The 23847-nt window shown below is 46.9% G+C and overlaps 1 protein-coding gene and 1 long non-coding RNA gene across 3 annotated transcripts in view; one reads left to right on the forward strand and one right to left on the reverse strand.

Moving 5' to 3' along the window:
* NEDD9 (neural precursor cell expressed, developmentally down-regulated 9) overlaps positions 1-23847 on the forward strand; it is a 195899-nt gene that overhangs the window by 168029 nt on the left and 4023 nt on the right. For both annotated transcript variants that reach the window (XM_047731935.1, XM_047731934.1), the window contains 4 exons: positions 18028-18129; positions 18806-18907; positions 19851-21095; positions 22401-22490. In XM_047731935.1, the coding sequence (XP_047587891.1) occupies positions 18028-18129; positions 18806-18907; positions 19851-21095; positions 22401-22490 (1539 nt within the window). The remainder of the gene's footprint in view (positions 1-18027; positions 18130-18805; positions 18908-19850; positions 21096-22400; positions 22491-23847) is intronic.
* The window catches only part of LOC125101518 (uncharacterized), a 38817-nt gene continuing 37719 nt past the window's right edge, over positions 22750-23847 (reverse strand). Inside the window, exon 3 of the long non-coding RNA XR_007127891.1 lies at positions 22750-22807. This is a non-coding gene — a long non-coding RNA (uncharacterized LOC125101518). The remainder of the gene's footprint in view (positions 22808-23847) is intronic.

Consider the following 23847-nt stretch of genomic DNA (forward strand, 5'->3'; position numbering starts at 1 on the left):
AGATGTCTCAACAATTTGACATAAATAGAAATTTGTTCATCAAATTCATTTTAAGCATTTAGTATATGTATTTTTTTTAAGATTTTTTTTTTTTTTTAAGTAATCTCTACACCCAAACTGGGGCTCAAACTCACAACCCCAGGATCAAGAGTCACATGCTCTACCAACCAGCTGAGCCAGCCAGGCAGGCACCCTTCATTTAGTATATTTTTGATGCTTGTGATACAGCGATGAACCAAGGAGTGAGCAAAGCTTTTGTGATGCTTACATTGTAGTGGGGAGACAAGCAAATACGGTAATGTCAGGTGGAAACACCTGGAAAGAAAATAATGTTAGTCAATGTTGGCCAACACCAAGATCAGGTTTACGTAAGCATTACGAGGGAGGGCTTTTCTCTTTCATTGATGGGCAAATTCCAAGGGTCTGCAATGAGTCCTTTGAGGTTGGTATCAAGAATGGGCTGATTTAATGGAATAAGAAATAAGGGAAGATGCAGTTAGATATGAGAAGGAGCTTGCTGGCTCCAAGAACACCACATATGCCTGTGTCCTGCCTCGAGAAAATCTGATACAAAGGCTGAATTTACACACTCACGTCAATTACGGAATATCTGTTCTCATGATAATGGAATTCTCTGTTGGACAAAAAATGGGAGGGGGACAATCACTGTTGGATTCCTTAAAATAACAAAACCAGGAATGTATTTTCAAATCACCTTTTATACAAAAGGTACGTATGACCAACCATGGCTCAAGAGCATCTGTGTTGGATACGCCAGGCGCATGCATGCGAGGAGGAATTCCTCAAGAAAAGGTGACTTGTTCTGCCCAGGACGATGATCACTGTCTGGAGGCAAAGTGACTCTGTCATGACCTTTCAGAGTCCTTCTTACCCAAGGGACTTTAGATTCAAAGGGAAAGCCAAACCAAGCCTCTGTCTCCAGAGGGGAAAAAAAAAGAACAGTTGAAAGGTGTAACTATAAATAAATAACTTCTCTCATTCTTAGTCCTGGTTGTTTGCACCTTAAAAATAGCTCTCCCTCCTCGGAGCTAGTGTGAGGCAGACGAGGGGGACCAGAACAGGAAATGCTTGGCTGAAAGGTGGTGGGGTCTAAACTTTCATCACAGTTTATTTTGGCAGAAGGTAACATGTTTTCCTTTTTAGACTCAACCTTTTTAGTTCCAAGTCTGCAAAGTACTTCGGACTTCTTCCCATTTTATGTGCTGTCACTGTACGGCAGATTCCCTCCTTGACCCTCCGTCCTTTTCAAGAGGACGGACTTGGACCACACCTTCCCTTAGATGGAGATTGGAGTGTGCGCTTGAACTCAATGTTTTGTTTGTTTGTCTAATTCAAAAATCAGTGAAACATTTTATGTTTACCAAAAGGTGGGTGATTCCTGTTGGAGGAAGCCCTTCGGGATTGGACCTCTGCCAGCCTTTACAGAGGGGAGACTTTTACCAGAACTGAGAACTAGATAATGCCTGCAGTGCTAAGCTTTGGGCCAGGGGGGTCCGAGGTGGCAACATGGCGGCAAGGATAAGAAGGGCAGGACAGAATGGTCCTGGCTCCTCCAGGCTGAACACCAAGTGTTCTGCAGCATATCTTGACCTCACCTTGAAAGTCATCTGAGTGCCTCTGGTCCCCTAGGCTAACCCCCTCCATCATGTCCACTGGGCCACTGGCTCAAACCTCCATGAGTGTGAGGAGGAAAAACCTCTTCCTTCCTTTCCTCTCCCTCTCCTCCTTCCTTTCTCCTTCCTCTTTTCTCTCTCCCTCCCTCCCTCTCTTGCTTGTGCTTGTCCTCTCATATTTGTGCTTTCTCTCTCCCCATTTCTTTCACTTTCACCTTCTGTCCATCTTCCTTCCTTCCTTCCTCCCTCCCATTTCTTTCACTTTCACCTTCTGTCCGTCTTTCCTTCTTCCTTCCTTCCTCCCTCCTTCTTAGTGGAGATGGCTTGGCTGCTAAAAAGTCATGTTAACCTTCTAGATAACAGTTGTTGAAAAAACTTCTATCAACATCTTCCTCTATGAGGGGATCTTCTCAGTGGGTGAGAATCACACTAATGACTTAAGCCAAGGCCCAAAGAGTTCATCTCAGTATAGCAGGGATTGGGCAGGCTTTATGGGTTTTTGTTTTTGTTTTGTCTTCAGGCTTTTTTTTTTTTTTTTCCAGTTCTTATTGTAGCTGACTTAGTGAATAGCCCTGTATTCATTTTTCTCCTTACTTTCCTATCTATAAAATGGTGGTAAGCCCAGGACTAGACATTTCTGGAAGTTTAAGCTATAGTCCTTAAAAGCTATTGAAGAAGAAAAGGAAGAGGAGGTAGATTTTGTTCTAAAGCATGAAAGTGTAGTTTAAAATTTTTTAGAGAACATAAGAATCATTTGGAGAGGTAGGGAAAGTGAGCTGAAATGCAGATCTCCAGGACTTTCCCACCTGAAATTCTAATCCTGGGGCCTGGGAATCTGCCCTGAGGTGAGCTCGTCCGCTAGTTCTGGGGGGAGGTGACCCAGGACTGCGTTTTGAGAACCTACTGTGAAGTGACCATGATGGGGGTTTGGATATGTTCCAATCTGATTGTGATTCGGGACTTTCCATAGTGAAAGATTCCCTTGATGTAGCTACAGACTGTGGGCTTCGGGAGTTTTATCTGCCACAGTTTTTTCCATGAATGAATCATATAGGAGGAAAAAAAAAATTTCTGCCTTCTATCACTTTGACTTTGCTCTTTGGGAAGGTGCAGTGTCTACCACCTAAGACACCTGTCCTCGTCCCAATCACACTAAGTGCCATGCATCACTCATTATATCAGCAGTTAGAAAAAGAAAGATAATCATGTCATCGCCACCCTTTTATGAAACAAGACAGTGTGAGTATTGTGCAAAGAGCATGGGCTCTGGGGTTAGGCTGACCCCTGGCTCTCTTCCTTCATAGCTGTCAGTCCTTTGGCAAGTTCCTGGACTTCCCTAGTCTTTGATTTCTCCATCTGTAAAATGGGAACAATCCCAACCACCTCACAGAGTTCTTGTGAGAAGTCAGTGGAATAACATGCAGGAAGGACCTCCCCGAGGGCTTGCGGGGGAGGGGGGGGTTTGCAGGGGACCCATGGGGAGGTGGGGGGTGTGTGGCTTACAAGCTTAGTTCCTCTTCTCTCCCTTGTTTGTCCTTCCTTTCTCAGAGTTTGTTTTGAAGGGCCTCAGCCCTATTTGTGTTTCTGATTGTGCATCAGATATGCAAATATTTTACTGCTAACACAGGGGCTGTTCCCTTGGAGTGCGTGGATCTCTCTCTCTCTCTCTTTAGTTCTGTAGGAACTTTGCGCAGAGTGGAAAAGAACTGATACCTTTCTTAATTTCACTGGCCTGTTGCCCTGTGGGTTCTGGATGCAGTGCTGTTTTATCCATGAGGCATTACAGGGCAGAATGCCCAGGGATGTTTGAGAGCCCCCTCCCCCCCCCAAAAAAAACTACTCCAAAGTAGGAAACACAAAAACTGAAAAATATAATTAATAAACATTTAGACAAATGTGTAGGAAACAACTATCATGTCCGCCTCATTAATTGCTACATTTAGAGCTCAGAGCTATTTTATTACACTTGAAAACAATTTGTAGGTTAGATTCTTCTCACTTTGCAAGGATTTTTAAATATGCCCTGGGATTGCCAAGAACTCACAGGCAATTTTAAATTAACTGAGTTACTCACAGTCCAATAATTTGAGAAGCTAAATTATGTCTATGTTTTAACATTCTCGATTCTTTAAAAGCAAAAATTCTACTTACTAAGGGGCTGTGGCTGAGTGTGGAGCTCCCAAGGGTCCAAAAGCTGAAGGGTCTCAAAGGTCTGAAATTTTTCTACTCATTTTTCTACTTCAGCAGTCAGCAAAAACTGGCACCTGAGTTTATCCATTCTGTGCCTTGATCCTCATGGAGAATGATACGTGTTTCTCTGATTATTTTTTGGACATGTCACTTTTATTCTAACTGATGGCATTGAGTTTGTTTTGCATCCTTCTGAAGATCAGTTTTGAGCTAAGGGATGACCTCCATTAGGGCAGGCAGGGACCGGGGCTGTCCTTTACATGTGGCATTTCCCACTATAGGCCACACTCACAGCAAAGTGTCAGCACACGGATGACAGTCAACGAACACGGGTCACAGCCACTGAACGAATGAACGAGGCAGAAGCAAGAAATGAAGCATCTGATTTGAGTTGACCTTTGAGTAAACTGAAAAGTGATTCTGATCTTATCGCCCATCAATCATCACACATGGTTCAAATCTTATCATCCAGCTCATTTCCATCTCTTGACGTCTGTCAGATTCTACTCTGTAGTTTTCTCCTAAGAATGGAGTTGGGGGAGCACTTGGGTGGCTCAGTGGGTTAAAGCCTCTGCCTTCGGCTCAGGTCATGATCCCAGGGTCCTGGGATTGAGGCCTGCATCGGGCTCTCTGCTCAGTGGGGAGCCTGCTTCCTCCCACTCTCTGTGTGTCAAATAAATAAATAAAGTCTTATTAAAAAAAAAAAAAAGAAGAAGGGAGTTGGGGAATGCCACCATCTCTTTTCTGTAATCATAACTATCTCTACACAACAAGTGAGCATTCAAAGCATGACTGATTCTAAAGTTCAGCGTGTCTGAGAACCTACCTTTTATTATTTACTTTTTTAAAGATCTATTTATTTATTTATTTGAGAGAGAGAGAGCACATGAGCATGGAGCCGGGGGTCGGACAGGGCAGAGGGAGAGGGAGAGAGAATCTCAAGCAAACTCCCCCACTGAGTGCAGACCCCCCTGTGGGGCTCAGTCTCACAACCTGGAGGTCATGACCTGAGCGGAAATCGAGTCGGACACTTAACCGAATGTGCCGCCCAGGTGCCCAAGAGCCTACCTCTGATGCATTTTTCCCAATAGTCACAAGATTAGCTGACTCTTCCATGGTCACATAGAGAGGAGAACGACACTATTTTTACTGGAGAACAGAGCTTCCTCTGCATATTCTGTGATTTACCTAGAATGACTTTTCTTCTCCATGCTTTTTTTTTTTTTTAGATTTTATTTATTTATTTGACAGACAGAGATCACAAGTAGGCAGAGAGGCAGACAGAGAGAGAGAGAGGGAAGCAGGCTCCCCGCTGAGCAGAGAGCCCGATGCAGGACTCGATCCCAGGACCCTGAGATCATGACCCGAGCCAAAGGCAGAGGATTTAACCTACTGAGCCACCCAGGCGCCCCTTCTTCTCTATTCTATCTGTAAACCCTTTGTCATATTTTAAAGCCCATGTCAATGTTCATCTCCTCTGAGAAGTCTTCCCATCTGCATCCCAGCCATTTTCTCTCCTCTTCCATTTTCTCCCCCAAAATATGTTACCCTCTTCACTTAATCTCAAGGGAAGCTCGTGGGTTCATTAAAACTGCAGTGGCCATTACGATGGGTGTGATGAGCTAGGCTGGGGTGGCACTCAGAAAACTCTACATTTATCTAGACCCCATGACATCATCTTTAAAGACTATGTCCTACCTTCCAAATTGGGACATAGCCAAATGTTGGCAGGAAATGATTAAAAGAGTTTCACCAGGTCTTCCAGGCCCATTCCTGAAAGGTAACATAAGAACCAGAAATAGATTTGCTATAATATCTGTACCTTCTTAGACACTGAGTCATCACGAATTACACACATATGGACAGACGTGCACACACGCGCACACACCCCCTCACCCAAAGCCATGGGTTAGGGAACAGAGGACTTCCCTTATTGGGATTTGAAGGATTGTGAAATCTGGTTGCCGGGAGCAACACTCAGTAACCAGACAGCTAACTGCTATATATTCACAGTATGATTTGTCTACCAACAAGTAAAAATAGATTTAGAGGAAATGAAAGCTCCCCGAGAAGATAAACTCTGACTACACCTAACTTTTCTTTGTTCCGTTCCTATGCACACACACAGACCCCTTGAAAATAGCAGGGAGAATCAGAGTTGGACAGGGCACAGAGGACGTCTGGTTTCTTCACTTATAAACTCCATAAAGTAGGACCATGTTTCAGAATCGTGTATCTCTCTATAAAGATAATCTGAATTTAAATTATTTTCCCCCTCAATACATGGCTTTTGGGGCTGTGTGGAGAAGTGAAGTTCCATCTAAATTCCTTACCCTCAAGAGTCAAGATGAATTCTACAGCTTACACAGAACTAGAGGTCCTTGAGCACTTAGGGGCAGGACTTTATGAGCTCACTTTGAAAATGAGAAGTCTCTCCTCCCAGCGGAGCCACCCACGCCAGGGGAATGAGCAAACTGGAACACCTCCCTAAAAATGTACAAAGCTCTTTTTTGTTTGGTCAATGCCAAGGCCGCCCAACTCGGTCGCGGTTTGTCATAAAGCTCACAGATAGTGCGTATTTCTGAGAGTGCATCAGTAACTTCTTGTAAACCCACACCAGAGAAAACCGAAGTAATCGTCCTTCCTTATTCAATGATTTCATGCTGAGTGACTGTGCTTATCAGAGCAATTGGGTCAGATTGTTGTGTGTGGTGTGATAGCTGGCTGAGTGGATAATGCCATATGAGGGAGGGAGAAAAAAGAAAACATTTATTTATTTGATTTGATGACAAAACTCAGCCTTCATATTGGTGGAACGTAAGGTGCCTTTAAAAGCAGGCTTGTTTGAGTACGTTGTGGAAAATGCAGAGCGAGATCCCATCAGGAGTGGGCTTGGTTCTGAATAGTGCCAGACCCTTTATCCAGATGGGCTTCTAGAAAGGTATGCTACTCCTGCTAAGGAATCATGGTGTGACTCACTTAGGTCAGTGTGTCTTCTCTCCAAGTTCTGTGTAACTCTGGTAACATGTGATGAGTACCAAGGGACTCTTTCTTGAAAGCGACTCCGGAGTAGGTTGATTTTTGAAGCAAGGAATCTTCAGCCATGCCATAATCACCTCTGATTTGTTTGAGTAGTTTTTCTTGGGTTTTCTTCAAGCAGGGTGTGCTTAAAGCAGTGTTTTATCATACCAGTCATTTATTTTCCAATTTACCACCAATTGTCTGTGTAGCCCTTCGCAAGCTATGAAATTACTCATTTTTCATGATAGTTTTAGGATGAAAGCGGGGGTAACCCAAAAGTGCTCTGGGGTCCTGGCTCCATGTTAGGGACCTTGCATCCGTAATCTCATCTGATCTTCTCAACAGCTTCATAAGGAACGGGGGGTATTCCTTACACCCCCCTCTCTTTACAGGGGAGGGATCTGAGGTCTGAGAGTTGAGTTAACTTGCTGAAGGACATACCTCTGGGAAGTGGCGGCCTTGATATTTGAACTCAAGTCTGTCTGACTCTGAAGCTAATGATTTTTACATCCAGGCTAATGGTTGATGTTGCCGAGCCCTAAAATAAGAGGGCGTGTTTAGGACGTTTCATGAGCAATTCCAGCTCATCACAATCCTGGGTGCTAAACAGCGTCATCTTGGCCAGGAAGAATTAAAGTCACTTTAGAAGGCTCCCACCCAAGCTGGAGAGCAGCCCCTATGCTAGGGAGTGGGGGTTGAGGAAGGTGGAAATTCCCGCCACCCAGGGGCAATGGTCTGTTTCATAGCAGGCTGATCCGGAAGTCCCAAGCAGATGATTAAGGTGATGTGAAGACCGTGGCATCACTGAGAACATTGCTGTGTTGGCTTTCTCCACCATTGGAAGCACCATCTTTTCAAATGACTTCCAATTAGTCCAGATGGATAACTTCATTTAACCAGATACCGTGGTCTCCCCTTATCCACAGTTGTGTTCTCATGATTTCAGTTACCTACGGTCAATCAGGGTCTGGAAGCAAATGATTCTCCTTCTGACAGTCAATGCCTGTGTCACTCACCTCACTTCCCCTCATCATGTGGGCGTTTTATTGTCTCGTGTCATCACAAGAAGGGTGCGTACAGTACAGCAAGATATTTTGAGAGAACATGTTCACATACAGTGTATCATTATAATTGTTCTATTTTATTACTGTTGTTAATCTCTGACTGTGTTGAATTGATAAATCAAACTTTACCATAGGTATGTATGTGTAGAGGCAAAACACATAGTATACATAGGGTTCTGAACTAATCACAGTTTCAGGCATCCCCTGAAGGTCTTGGAACATACCCACCATGGATGAGGAGAGATTGCTGTCTAGTTAAATCTCCCCGAATGGGCTTGCCAGGGAATGGGGCAAATTTAAGATACCCAGATTTCAAGTTTTGCTTCCCAGACAAGGAAGTGAGTTTCTCGGTGAAGCTAGGAAAGTAGTAAACTTCTAATCTGTCTTGCTAATGTAAGCAAGGGGACATTGACAAAAGTAGGGGTGGACCTCGGGACCCAGCCAACCAGGTTCTTATACTTACTTCTCTGCCATTAACCAGCTGATTAACCTCTCTGAACTCCAGTTCCCTCAACTGTGAAATGGGGAGTAAGGTTGAATTATCTCTAATGGTCTTTACTAAAATTTTATGATCCAGATATCCTTATCTGATTCTTTCCCAGAGTCACTTGAAAAGTTTGGTAAAACTGCTTGATCTCAAAATTCTTAAAAAAAAAAAAAGAAAGAAAGAAAGAAAGAAAAGACACTCAGGCATTGATCTAAATTTCAACTTGACCCCGTAAGTTTTGGCAAATCTCACTCCTCCTTTAGGATGCAGTCTGCCTTCCCATCTAGAAACCGCAGTCGCCTCCAGAAGATGGAGCTGTGGCGATAGAAGGCAAGGAGCAGGAGGAACAAGAGGGGGAGGGGTGGGGGGGTGGTATGCTGAGCCAAGTCACAGCCCCATCCCAGTATGTGAGAACACTTCCCACAGAGCAGCTTCTTCAAGAGAACTATCTTTCCTGCTTTGGTACCAAAAGCTAAGAGAATGTTTCCTCCTAGAACTTATTTTATTTTTCTGTCCATTTTCCTCTGTTTAATCCTCTCCGATATGGCAGAAACCCTTGTTGGGTCACGTGTCTCTGGAAGCAACAGCTGTGCCTGAAGCGCTACGTTCTGCCACGTGATGGGTCTGTCATCTCAGCCACGGAGTCCTGTCTCCCAGGGAGGCCCTGCAGGGTCTCCTGCGCAGGGTCTCCTACCCAGAGCTCCCAGCATTTGGGTCCAGAAATGTTCATGCCTTCCCCCCTTTCCACAATCACAGCCCCTTCCGGGCGGTCTGTGGGCATCTAAACTCCCTTCCAAAATCCAGACCTTGTGCTTAGTGTCCTGTTGAATTTATTTGGGCAACCGAAGAGCCAAAACGCTGGTGCCTTTTATAATTCTCCAAGAACATCTCGGTCCATGGGATTTATTTTTTTTTTTTAAGATTTTATTTATTTATTTATTTGACAGACAGAGATCATAAGCAGGCAGAGAGGCAGGCAGAGAGAGAGGAGGAAGCAGGCTCCCTGCTGAGCAGAGAGCCCGATGCGGGGCTCGATCCCAGGACCCTGAGATCATGACCTGAGCCGAAGGCAGCGGCTTAACCCACTGAGCCACCCAGGCGCCCCCGGTCCATGGGATTTAAAAAAAAAAAAAAAAAAAATGACTTCGCTGGACCCAGCTCCGTCACCACGGGTCCCATTCAACTTTGTGCGGAGAAAGACCTCAACACGGCAGGAGCCCAGACGTCATTCCCCGCCGTGCTCTTCCACATTAAATGCTTCGAGCTGCTCTTTGACGCTCGGTCACTCCATAACTAAATATTGCTTTAGTACTTGCTGCACAAAGAGCTTCCTGAAAGCAGCAGGGGAGGCGTGCTGGAGGGTGGACAATCGGGGCACTGTTTCCATGGAGTGCTTTGCCTCCCGAATGCTGTGTCTAATGAAAGTGACCCAAGAGCCCCGTTCCACTTCTGAGACTTCAGTTGTGACTTTTTCCTCATTTGGAGGGAAAAAAAAGAGAGAGAGAGAGAGAGGCTGACCGTGATTTAGATGGGGCGAGCGAAAGGCTGAGCTCTAGCCTAAAAATCAGACAGCGAAATGTCTTTGAAGGAAAGTAAATCACCGCCCCAGAACAGAGGCGGAGAGACCTCGATGAGCTCAAGAGAAGCTTTAGGAAGGGTAAGCCATGCACTTGGCCCACGAGGGTGTATTTTCCGGGCCAGACTCGGTTTTCATTATATTGTTGCTCCGCACACAGTGAGTGAGCTCACTGCTACACCCAAGCTGGGCAGAGAGCATTTATAGAGAATTAATAAACCCAGTGGAGGCAACATGTGGCTTTTCCTCTGATCGTAGAAAAGAAACTAGTAATCTTCGATCTTAAACAGACGAACCTCTGTAACTTCGCTGTTTCTGAAAGCTGGATCCCAGTTCTAACGGGCAGGCAGTGATAATAGTGATGTTTCTCTTCCTAAGGGTTTTTCTTTAAAGGGAAAGGGTCACACAGTTCATGAGCTTTAAGACAAAGAGGTTATTATAAGATCTAATAAACACCGTGGTGGCTCTGTGAATGCTTTTTAAGGGCATTTATATGAAATGAGTTCTTTCCAGCGGGCAGTTTTTGAAATCTAAATACTCCTGTTAATGCATGAAACCCAGAGATAGTATAAATTAAACTGGGGGGTTAGGGAGATTAGAGATAGACAGGAAGCAATCTGATTTTATTTTCCGCAGATGCCAAGAAAAATGCAGATGGCTGACTGCTGGTCGGTGAGGCCTACTTCTGAATTCAGACAATCTTAGGTACTGTTAATGGCAGAGTTATAAATCTAGACTCTAATTATTACGGTACGGTGGCACTTTTTAACTTCTCATCAATTACTCATTATACTTCCTGAGCACCACCTGGGTTGCCTAGGCCTTGACGAGGCCCAGGAGCACAATGCCAGGAGCCGGGTGCCCACGTTCCTGCTCTGCAGGATTGATGGGTAAACTCGGGGGGTCAGTTATCGAGGCATTATCTGGATATCAAGAAGACACGATTGTGTCGCTCTGGCCACTTCTTATGTTGCTTCGGGATGGAGAGACGTAGACCCAGAGAATTAAATCACGGGACATGGAAACCCAGACAGTTACAAAGACCCCTCTGTACCTTTCCAAGTGGGATTTCTTGTTAAATTCTGCTAAAATTATACAAAATTCTGTTTCTGTGATTTTTGTAATCATTGAAGCAGGCATCTATCAAATGTAGAAGTATGGGCCATAATAATGATGAGAATACCCTAGAACCTGTGCTCCCGGCTCCCCATTCCATCTCGGCCTCTTATCCGTTCCACCCAGTTCTTTCTGTCAAACATCAGGATTTTTCCACTTCCTTTTTACTGTTTTTGTTCTTCTTTACGGTTGCTGGTAGCACGGGAGGAGGGAAGGAATGAAAACAGGGGTGGGTGTTGGAGGAAAGAGACAAGAAGTAAGTGGTAGGGCTGGCATCAGAAAGGAGGGCAGAACATGGCGGAGACCCTGTTAGTCAGCTTTCCTGGGACTCTCAGGGGCAGGGAGGGTCTGCCCAGGCACAGCCTGCTCCCCTCCCGTTTCCACAGAATGCCACTGAACAGGAGGCATGCACTAAGAGGCTAAGGTCTTCCCAACCTCAGGGCCTTCACAGCAGTGAGGCCCCACTCCCAGGCACCCCCAAGCAAGTTCCTCCCTGAGGAAGTGAAGTGGATGCCCACGGAGTCTTGCTGAGACCTTGGCCCCAGGGATACCACGTGAGCAGGAGTCCCCTTGAAGGTATTTCGCTGCTAGACTCCCAGCTGGGTATATGCCCTACTTCTTGGTGAAGTCCTCTTGACAAACCCAGCTTGTGATCTCCCACTAAAAAGGCCTTGTCTGAGGAGAAACCCAGTCAGGGGTCCTGGGTTTGGGACATTGCCATCTTTCTCTTGGATAAATAGCTTTATTTCTATGCCTCATTAAGTATGTTTATCTCCTGGGGTTTTCCGCTGGAGTATCTTGGGCGGTTAGGGTGATCGCTGTGACAATGGCAATACTGAGAAGACCAAAGTAAAACAGTAACCCAAGTAAATCTCCTGATGGCCTTGGAAAACCAAAGTCTCTTGTCACTGGCTGCTTTGATGTGAAATTCCCATCGCCTCACAGACCTCACTGGGAACACTATGCATTTGTAAAGATTCATTTCTTTCGATTCAACTCATATCTAAATGATTAAATTTAGTTGGCTCCCATGGTTTAATCACGAAACACTCTGAAAGCCAACAGCCTCGAGATCTGTGGTCACTAAGACACAGACCACATCCTCCTCATATTGGGAAGAAAGCAAAAATTGGCTGTTATCCTTTTCTGCAGTCTTGTCTCCTATATTTCTGGGTATCTTTGTAGGATGGACACTGGATTTACAGATATTTGTAAGAAATAATTGAAGGCCCGTAAAGATGTCGTCTACTTCCAGAGAGGATTTTATTCCCTTCTGCCAGCCTCCCAGCCACACGTAAATCTGATTCGGGCTTTGAGATAGTCTTACCAACCCTGATGAGTGAAAACCTGGCTTCAGCCTGTGCGTGGGTGGCTTCCCTTCTAGCACCTTCTCACTTTTACATCCAACCCAAAGTGGGGTCCCAACCTTGGGAAGCCCTAGAGTCCAGTATTCCCCCACACCCAAAGACATGGCAAAAAGACACAGTGTGGCCTCTTAGACACACCTCTCTCACATCAGTCAGTGGCCCCCACCCCTGGAAAAAAGCAGCCTTAAAGTGTGGGCTTACCTCTGTGAATTCCTTCTCTGCTCCCAAAGTCAGACCTGATCATTCTTTCTTTTTTTAAAGATTTTTATTTATTTATTTGAGATAGAGCAAGAGAACAAAGCATGAGCTTGGAGAGGGGGGCAGAGCGGGGAGGCAGAGACAGACTCCCCACTGAGCAGGGAGCCTGATGCAGGACTTGATTCCAGGACTCTGGGATTATCACCTGAGCTGAAGGCAGCCACCTAACTGACTGAGCCACCCAAGTGCCCCTCTTTACTATCTTTTAATGCTTTGAAGTGATGAAGATGATTGTTAATATCTGTTCCTCATTCTTTAAAAGCTGTCTTCAGTAGGTCGGTTGATCTGAATTCCCAGGTCCACAACTTAAGTCCAAAAGTAAAGCTATATAACCCAGCAATTATAGTAGAATTATCATAGACAATTATAATAGAAATAACTAAGACTTAAGGGGTTTGCTGGATGCCAGGCTCTTTATGTACTTGATCTCATTTAATACACTAATAGCCTCTAAGTGTTATTATTTCCATTCTACTAATGAGGAAACGGGCTTAGAATGGACGGATGCCTTGGTCATGTTCTCACACGTGGTAGAGTCGGCTCTGACCTGAGTCTGGCTTATGTTCTCAGACCCTCCCCTCATCAGATCAAATCCTTTCCATGAGCTAAAGACCTGGTGTGCCCTTGGCCTCTGATACACAGCTTCCCGTGACCCGCGTCAGAGCTCCCCGTTCCTTTCTGTTGTGTTTTCCTTCTGATACTGAGGTAAACGGCGGAGTTTGTTTTGATTTCTTTTTGCAAAACTCCCCCATACGTTTCTAGCTGGTGGTTAAGAAGAACGCAGATGCTCAAGTCAGATGCAGACTCGAGCCTGGGGAAAAGGAAACCAGCTAGCAGCCCCTCTTGGCCTCCGAGTGGTTCACACCAATCAGTCGCACAGGTGACCATGCTTCCATGGTTTCTGATTGCTTGACTTTATCTAAAATTCGCTCTGCTTTTTTTGCCATCATCACTTGCCCAACCTTACCATGCATGGCTGAGAAGAGCCTGTTCCACTCCTTCTTCCGTGGGTCCCACTCATCCTAGAGCTAACTCACCTAGACACCAACCTGGTCCTACACGGGCAGGTCTGTTTCCTGTCCAGTTCCGCACCATCTTGTGTAAGAAGAGCCTCGAGTTTTCCTTTAGTTCATTAACATATCCAGTCAGTGCATTTATCCAAGTCTTACTACAGTCAAGGCACTGTGCGGGGCCCTGCTGTGTATCTACAAATGAAGAAGAAAAAGGCTCCAGCTCCACCATGCCCAGAGAAGAAATAGGAGGCACCAAAACAGACCACAAGTGATTAGTTCCCTTAGAGACGGACGCATCATGTGCTTGGGGCATTCCAAGAAAAAGGTGTTCTGTCTGGAAAGGCCCCATGGGAGAGAGACACTCAGCCTGGCCTTGACAGTTGAATAAAATGTGAATCTGAGGACAGGAGGAAGAGTATCTTGGACAGAGATACCGCGTGAGTGAAGGCATAGACGTGCGGAACACGGGGCATGGGTATAAAACGGTGGACCTCAGTCTTGCCCAGGAATGGAATTGCTAAAGAGCTTCCTGCGCCCTGGCCTCAGAGACTTTCAAGGGATTGAGGGAGGAGGGCAGAAATACATAGATGAAGGCAAGACGGGCCCCCTGAGGGCCAGAGACACGTTTAGTTTGGCCAGAACACTATTTGAAATATTTGAGCCAATTCTGGAAATCAGATTTCACGTTAAAAAAATCCAGATTTCTGGCTTCTTCTGAAAATTTGAGAGACTTAGCAACACGGGGCATCTTTTCTCGGGATGGCAGCTGGCTGGAGCTGAGGAATGGCTGCTTTCCTCCGGGAGGTTGTGGGTTCTGTCTCCCCAGCATGAAATCCCAGCTTGTTTCTTCCTCTACCTCATCTGCTGGGCCCCGGAGGCATCCAAGACTCAGGCCCTCGCTGGGCTACAGGTGCAAAGCCAGGCCAAGGACTGGGGAGGTGTGAGTGGCCCCGCCCAAGGGCCTCTCTTCTAGCTCACTGGCTCACATGTGCTGGCTGCTGGGGGATCCCTTGGCCCCCCACTGCCACACTTCTTTAAATTTTCAGCATGCAGGGCTCTCAAAATTATGAGACATTGGAGGTATTTAAATCATCTCTAAAAGCAGCTCTTGGTGCCCAGGCTCTGACGCCGAAAATGGTGAAAATCAAACACATCCGAGTGGGGGATGGGGGGATGCGCGTGCGCATGTGCGTGCGCGCCCCCACGCGCGCGCGCGCGCGCGTGTGTGCGTGCGTGTGTTTGCTTGTTTTTAGACAAGCACATAATTAGAGTGCTAAAGTAACCCCACTCTCTGGACTTTGGATGCCACCCCCACCCCTGGGAAGATTTATTAAATGGACTTTTTCTTTCCTAAATGTCTATGTCTGGCCGCCTTCTTCTCAAGTGTCCACCTTCAGTTTCTTTAGTTAATTGACAAGAAGAGTATACTAAACCTGAGGACCAGTCAGATTCCTCACGGGGCAGAAAATCCCGTATTCGGAAAATGCACTTCCTCGTCAGGGTCCTCAGGAAGAGGATTGCCTTAGCCCTTGGTCCTGAGAGCCCCAAGAATCCCCCTTTCTAGCCCCATTTGCATCAACCTTAATGAACTAAGAGGTCAATATGGGAGTTCCTTGTAACTATAAATAAATACACACAAAAAAAGGAAAACACAAAAGAAAAACCAAGGGAGGAAAAAAGGAAATGAAAAACCTGACTTTGTTTCATTGAGAAAATTAGATTTGAAATACCCTCTGTGCAGCAATGCCATCGATGCCTTGCCGCCTCGCAAACACCCAGGAGAATGCTTCCGAAATTTACATCCCCTTGCCTAGACCTTGGTTTCCTTGGAGGTTGAGGTTTAGTAATTCTGGGACAGTAGAAAGGTTTTTGTGTACTGTGTCAGGCAGGAAGAAAAGGTCTTATGACCACAGAACTGGATACTCTGTAAGGTACAGAACAGTCAGCACTTTCCTCCAAGGAGAGAACACGCAATTGGCATGAAAGTCACCCAAGTGACGGGTCGAGGAGGAAAATGTCCAAAAGTAGAAGACTTCAGCTGCTCGTGCCTTCAGACGTTACAGAGTGGATCGCAGTGTGCCCTGGCTGTGTCTGACCAGAGGCAGAATGCTGGTCCCTTTTAAATGCTGTTTGTGGACCAGCGTGAATTCGATGGTACCATCGGGAATGCTGGAATCGGGGAGACTGTATTTTGTTGGCTTTTTCCCCTTGTGGTTTTCGCCATCTGTTTCTTTTAACGCATAAACAAGGAAAATGACTGGCTTGGAATGCAAAGTTTTTAAAAACCAGATGACCACAGGCATCCTCCAAATGAGAGAGCGAGAGCGAGTTGAGGTTTTGTGACATTTGTCAGGAAGCGAGAAGTTAAATACCGGGAAGCACTAATGCCCTCTGCCAGGGAAGGTCCCACAAAGGCAAGGAAGAGCTCTGTCGAGGACCCCGCCTTTCTGAGGTCTTGCCATTTGTTTACATCTCACCAAGGACTATTTTCAGATACTGGCACCGCCCCCTCTATCTCCCAGCACCCCCTTCCCATCTTTAAACTAAAGATGGAACCACTCAGCTGGCCTTCGGCATAACCAGCCTTGGTTTTCCATTAGCATTATTACCAACTTGGCAACCTTGGACAGAATCCACTCTTAGGAGCTTTCAGACCGCACAAAAGCTGTGTTGTGTGCAGGTTCTATTATAAAGCCAAAATAGAGAGCTATAAATAGAGGGGCTGACGAGATACAGTCAGAGAAGATCCTTCACTTCTCTCCTGGACAATAGTGAGTGAAAAAAAAATCATATAACGGCACTAGGAACACAGCACGTCTTTCTTGAGCAAAGGGCACGCCGCTTTTTAAAAGGACGATTTGCTAGGCACGGTGCAGTGTCCACTCTGCAAATGGTTCTGGATGCTACATGCCAACAGAGTTTAAAGCCACAGATTCCTTTTCTTAAACCCGAGGCAGTGGAGAGATTTGATGGGATGGTGACTGCAGTTCTAATCTCCTTTACGTCCATGGCAAGAAGTAATGAGCCCCAGGCACTAGGGCATTAGTTAGCGTCTTAGAGCTCCCCGGGGAGGAGGGCATTGGTGCCTTTGGCTGTGTTCCATCCACTGCAGCAGAAGATGAACGCGAGCATTTTTCACATAGTTTTGTAGGCAGCCTGACGCCAGAATTTTCACATTAGGGAAAGGATAAAAGATGACGGCTTCTTAAGGAAGAGCCAGCTCTGCCTCATTTACAATGCTGTCTCCTAAAAAAATAAAAAAAAAGTGATGGGCAATACCAAGGGGGGGCTGCTATTAGTCATTCGGGGGGGAACAGGGGTTAGGCAGACACAAGACACTGGTCATTTAGTAGCCCCCTGGAGGATTAAATACATTTCCAAATGAGTTTCAAATTAAATACATTTCCAGTGAGTTTCACTTCAAGAGAGTTCTCTGCCTGTGCTTAGGACGCGAGGAAGGATGGTAGATGGGAAAATGCGAGCCTGCTGGGTGAGGTTCCTTCTGTTGGCATTGCTTCCAGATGCCAGAGTTGTGATGAGTGTGTTTGACTTCCCACATCCCTTGGATGTAGGTACTGTCTGGGATGTCTGCTCCCCAGGTGGAAATGAGAAAATGATTCGAGACCTGAACTCTGTTCCCGGTGGCTCCCAACTCGATCTGTCATTTGTTTCAAAGGTTGGATTGAAAGCTCCTGGAGGCTTCTGAGAGCGGCACTGCTGAGCCATTGGCTTCATAAAAGTCCTCTAGTGACCTATGGAATTTGAGTTATAATAATAATAATGTCACATGAAGAGGCGTCCTGGGGAAGGCATGAGAGGAATTTTAAGTAGCTCAAGTCTCTATTTGCATTATTCGCTTTACAAATAGTTTCAGAGCCTTTTAAAAAAAAAGTGGCTTTTTTTTTTTCATTATGCTGTGGTTTTGGTGCTTCAAAGAGATGATCTAGGATCATAATTTAAAATTTCATAATTTAAAAATGGTTCTCCCTTAAGGTACATCCTGGGAATTGAAACTTGGGCCAACTTTGATAAGGTTTTGTCATCAGGAGGAAGAGGGATGGAGCTATTTCAGGGATTTGTCCTTTATTGGGATTCAAGAGGGGATTTAAGTGTTGTGCTGTAAAAAAAAAAAAAAAAAAAAAAAAAAGTGTTGTGCCCTGATGTCTCCTTGTCCCCTTCCTTTTCTCTCTTCCCTTCCATATTTTTCTTTCTTTCTTCTTATGGGGGAGAGGTGACTGGGGAGTGCCTGGTTGGGAGGCTGGGATTTGGAATTTTACCACTCTGTGTCTTCCTGCCCACAGGTAATAACCCCCGTGAGGACGGGCCAGGGCTACGTGTATGAGTACCCAGCCAGATACCAAAAGGACATCTACGACATCCCTCCTTCCCACGCCACGCAAGGGGTATGTAGCAGTACCCGGGGTGGGGCAGGGGGAGCGTTCCTTCAGGGCTACGAGCAAAGGGAAGTTCACCACATAGGCATGTTTCACTTGAAGCTAGCTATACAGAAGCCATTTCCAGCAATGCTATTTAAATTACATTTTCTGGATTTGCTTAATCAGGAAATCCTAGGCCTTTATCTGACAAAGCTTTTGTCACTTATCATTCTTGGTCAGGAAATGTAAAATTTTAAACTATAGTTTAAAGTGCAGACAGTGGGGCGCCTGGGTGGTTCCGTGAAGTGGCTGACTGTGACTCAGGTCACGGTCTCAAGGTCCTGGGATTGAGCCATGGGTCCTTGGGGCTCCCTGCTCAGCGGGGAATCTGCTCTTCCCTGTCCCTCTGCCCTCTCCCCCACCCCGCTCATGCTCGCTCTCTCTCTGCCCCAAATAACTAACTAAAATCTTTAAAAATAAATAAATCAAGTCCAGACAGTGTAGATACTTCACATCAGGTCATTTTTATACTCAAATCTAAGTCGAAGAACATGAAATCTAAAAGGAATTCTACCATCCCCTTATGACACAGAGCAAGGATATACATAACCTGGCAAATTAGTCCCTAGTGAAAGGCTCAGTAACGTAAGAAGTGACAGTATGCGACATTTCTGTTCTGGGTAACGCAAGTGTTTCTCTTCAGGTGTACGATATCCCTCCATCATCAGTGAAAGGCCCCGTGTTTTCAGTTCCAGTCGGAGAGATAAAACCTCAAGGCGTCTATGACATCCCTCCTACCAAAGGGGTAAGTGAACTACCACAGAGCAGCAAAAAAGGGGTGTGTGTGTGTGTGTGTGTTTATTGGGGTAATACAAGAAGGGCAAACCAAAGGGGAGAAACCAGTCTTTGTGAGAGTGAACGGGAAGATGGAAAGGCAATAGGCAAAGGCAATAAGCCTAAGGGTTCCAGGGGCACCTGGCTGGCTCAGTCAGGAGACATTCAATGCTTGATCTCGAGGTCGTGAGTTCAAGTCCTCCGTGGGGCCTACAGATTACTTTTTTAAAAAAGGGAAAGGAAAGAAAAATCTCAAAGTCTAAGGGTTCCATAGTTAGGGCATTCCATTAAAAATGAGCTAGTTGATAAGGAGAGCCAGTTAGAAGATAAAATAATTCAGTCTGGTAAGCAACGGATGCATCTTGTATTTATGAGAAGCGTTACAACATCCTCAGTCCATAGTTAGGGGTTGCTGCGTCTGACGTCCTCTCTTGTCCTCTGGGGCACACCTGCCCCGAAGTACAGTTATGCCTACTGTGCAGAGAAGGGAACTGTGTGTCAGAACATGGAAGCAACTATTCAGCGTGTCACAGCCGGGAGACCTCGGGTCTCCCGATGCCTCGTCCTGTGTGTGACGGCACGGTCTGCCTCCCTGCCTGGATCAGCCAAGGAAGGAGACCCAGGAGGTGGTCAGAAACTCGGGCCTGGGACCCAGGGAGGGCAACTCAGCGAGGAGGGGTCCACACACAGGCAGCGCTGAGGCCATGGGAAGGATGCTCCCGTCCAAGGATGAGGGAAGTGAGAGCAGAGCCGAGCCTTGGGAAACAGAGGCCAGAAGTAAGTGGAAGGTGGAAAGCCAGGAGCCAGAGATGAGGACTGAGAATCGTAGCCTTATTTTTAGGTCCTTTTCAGCTTCTGCATGCTCGCATGAGCCAGCTGAAAAAATAATGGCTCCTTTTCCACTTACTTTTCAGGTATATGCCATCCCACCCTCTGCTTGCCGGGATGAGGCGGGGCTTAGGGAAAAAGAGTATGATTTCCCCCCTCCAGTGAGACAAGCTGTGAGGCCAGACGTCAGACCCGAGGGCGTCTACGACATCCCCCCAACCAGCACCAAGCCGATGGGGAAGGACCTTCACGTAAAATACAGCTGTGATGCTCCAGGAACCACGGATCTGGCGACACGGAGACCCCAAAACGTCTTGCTGAACCACCTGCCCTCACAGCTGGGACAGTCCCTGGGCGCCCAGAATGATGCCTACGACGTCCCCCGAGGGGTTCAATTCCTGGAGCCGCCGGCAGAAACCAGTGAGAAAGCAAACCCCGAAGAGAGAGATGGTGTTTACGACGTCCCTCTGCACAACGCCCCGGACACCAAAGGCTCTCAGGATGTGGTGGATGGTATCAACCGGTTGTCCTTCTCCAGCACGGGCAGCACCAGGAGCAACATGTCCACATCTTCCACCACCTCCAAGGAGTCCTCCTTGTCGACCTCCCCGTCTCCGGACAAAAGGCTCTTGCTGGATCCGGACACGGCCATCGAGCGGCTGCACCGGCTCCAGCAGAGCCTGGAGATGGGCGTGTCCAGCCTCATGGCACTGGTGACCACGGACTGGCGGTGTTACGGATACATGGAGCGCCACGTCAACGAGATCCGCACCTCCGTGGACAGGGTGGAGGTGTCCGTGAGGGACTACCTCCACTTTGCCAAGGGAGCCGCCGCCAATGCGTCCTGCCTCCCCGAACTCCTCCTGCAGAACAAAATGAAGCGGGAGCTCCAGAGAGTGGAAGACTCCCACCAGATCCTGAGCCAGACCAGCCATGACTTGAACGAGTGCAGCTGGTCCCTGAACATTCTGGCCATCAACAAGCCGCAGAACAAGTGGGACGACCTGGACCGCTTCGTGATGGTGGCGAAGACCGTGCCGGATGACGCCAAACAGCTCACCACAACCATCAACACCAACGCAGAGGCCCTCTTCCGGCCGGGCCCCGGCGGCTCACACGCCAAGAGCGGCTCCGAGAACATCACGAACTCCACGGAGTACCCGCACGCGGCGTCCCAGGTGCAGCTGCTGCTGCCTCCCGGGGACCCCAAGGCCCAAGCCCTCACCAAGCCACTACCCCCGAGCCTGGGCAAGGACCAGGCCCCCGACTGCAGCAGCAGCGACAGCTCCGAGAGGAGCTGGATGGACGATTACGACTACGTCCACCTGCAGGTAAGGAAAGCGGGCTCCTACGGCCTCTGCTCGCATTCAGGGAGCCCGGGGGGCCGCGCAGACGGCCGGTGGGCTGGACGGCCCGGTGTGAGAACATGGTTCACAGTTCCCGAGCAGAATTCGTAGCTCACGTATGAAGGCGACAGCACTGGCCCGAGAAAGTGACGAGTCCTCGGTTCCCTGGCACTGATCGAACCTCCCGGGGCTGTCATTTCTTCATTCGCAAAGTGAATGGAGCACGGGGTTGGGGTGATCCATTGATATGCCTCCAGCAAGCGGGAAGGGACTCCCCAAATAGGAATGTGGTTCTCTCACAAATCACACCAGCTCAACATCTGTTCGCATTTTATGATAGAGTTCTGCATGGTATTTTATTTGAAAAAGGAGGGAGGCACTGTGAAGAAAAAAAGAAAGAAAACTCTAGACTAGAGAAATTCTCAGAAATCCCTTCAGCTCTGCAATGTCTGTTTGTGTGTTTAATTAATTACTGAAGCCTCAGGCTGACCTTGAAGAACACCGGGCATTTGTCAGTTGACCCAGAATGTCACCAGCACATGAGAAATAGGGCAGGCACAGTCTGCCTCCTACACATGGAAATTCCACCACACTGACCTGGGATCCCTTTCATTTTGGGGAATTCAAACTTTTAACCAAGATCCATTATTTAGAATTTGCTATCTCCTTCGGCCATTCCTTTCATCTGAGAGGGATGGCTCGTCCTGAGGACTGCTGAACTAACTACAGTTCCCTTGCACACAGGAGACTGGGGAAGGGAGAGAGCCGAGCCCTGCCTCCCACCCCACACCCCCATGCTAAGGAAAGGGGCGGGATAGAATAGACGGGGGCATTCACCATTCCCGTAGTGCGTCGTTCAGCTCTGCATGCCGGGAAATACTAATTTGGTGTAGAGTTGTAGACAATCCAAAGAAACCCAGGAGTGCAGTGTGGACCCCGTTTAGACCTGCATTAGGTTTATGGGTTTGCATATAATCTGTTAGAGAAGAACCCTGAGAAATAGTACTGTGTAAGGAGGTTTGCAGGGGAGTGTGGGTCTCCCAAAATGGGAGTGGAGTGGAGATGGTGGCATACCCCATGAGAACAGATTTTAATTTTCAGCTACAGGGGGATGCTGGAAGTCTGGCAGGGAGTGCGCCCTCCCTGTCTGGCATTCACTGGGCCTAACAGGGCCTAGTAGGGCCAAGGCAATGGAAAAGTAAAGGGTGTTTACACATTTCTCATTGAAAGTCTTAGCACAAGTGAACCACAGGGGTGATGTAATGTTTTCTTTATGTTGACAAATAACAGGGGAAGGAGGAGTTTGAGAGGCAACAGAAAGAGCTGCTGGAAAAAGAAAATATCATCAAACAGAACAAGATGCAGCTGGAGCATCATCAGGTAAGTCAGGCAGGACAGGACCTACCTGGGATTGAGGATTTCCCGCTTCGTAAGGGAGGTAGCCCTTCAGAAGATCATCATTTTGGTCCTTCCAGCATTCTTGGGTGCAGATAAGCTCCAAGGCTCTGGGTGCCTGAGTGGCTCAATCGATCAAGCATCCGACTCTTGGTTTTGGCTCAGGTCATGATCTCAGGGTCCTGAGATGGAGCCCCATGTCAGTTCCAATGCTGTGTGCTCAGTGTGGAGTCTGCTTGGGATTCTCTCTCCCTCTGCTCCTCCCTGTGTGCGCTCTCTCTCTCTCTCTCAAATAAATAAATCTTTAAAAAAAAAAAAAAAAAAGCTCTGGGGCACCTGGGTGGCTCAGTCGGTTGAGAGTCCGACTCTTGATTTCAGCTCGGGTCATGATCTCAGGGTCATGGGATTGAGCCCTGAGTTCCATCTGGCTTCATGCTCAATGGGGAGTCTGCTTCCCTCTCTCTCTCTCCTCTCCACCTCCCTACTGCCCCTCCCCGCCACTCTCTCTTTCAAATAAACAAATCTTTAAAAAATCATAATAATAATAAGCAGCAGCAGCTCCAAAGCTTATAACAAGGAATAAGAACAAAGAGAATGTTTATAGCTTTAGTAATCCAGCTGTTGTACCTAGACTATGTCTAAATAGCCATTTTTCCAGGCTACTTCTGTACACCTAACATGTTAGGACTTTTTGGGTTAAGGCTGTTGGTCTCAGAAGCAAGACCCAGTCAAGCTAGGCCAAGCAAACAGGTTTTATAACAAAACCATAGTAGGGGAATATAGGAAGAGAAAATGCAGATACAGCCAATGAGCCTGATCGCAGATAAGTCCGATGAGTGCTCAGACTGTAAATTCTCTCTCCTTGGGCTTTCTTTTCTCTAAATTTGCTTCCTTCTCCTCTATTTTCTGAAAGTTTCCTCTGCTTATCTACTCATTTGGCTCCTACTGAACTTCACAGAACCCATACATGGCCACTCAGACTCCTTCCCACAGATGGCTTTTCAGCTAAGCATCTTTAGCTAATAGCTCCCTACTGTGGTTCATTAAATTACTAAAACAAAACAAAACAGAGAGAGAAAGAGAGAGAGTCTGATTGGGCCATCTCTATCTATCTATCTATCTCCTATTACACAAGTGTATGGCTTGGCTGCTCTTGGTCCAATCTAAAAGAAAGAGGGCAGAATCAGATGTGTTCAAGATATATCCAAGCCCTCAGGGTGCCTGGGTGGCTCAGTGGGTTAAAGCCTCTGCCTTCGGCTCGGGTCATGATCCCGGGGTCCTGGGATCGAGGCCCGCATCAGGCTCTCTGCTCAGCAGGGAGCCTGCTTCCTCCTCTCTCTCT

Source organism: Lutra lutra, chromosome 6 (assembly GCF_902655055.1).
Source record: "Lutra lutra chromosome 6, mLutLut1.2, whole genome shotgun sequence".
In the NCBI taxonomy this organism is placed as follows: Eukaryota; Metazoa; Chordata; class Mammalia; order Carnivora; family Mustelidae; genus Lutra; species Lutra lutra.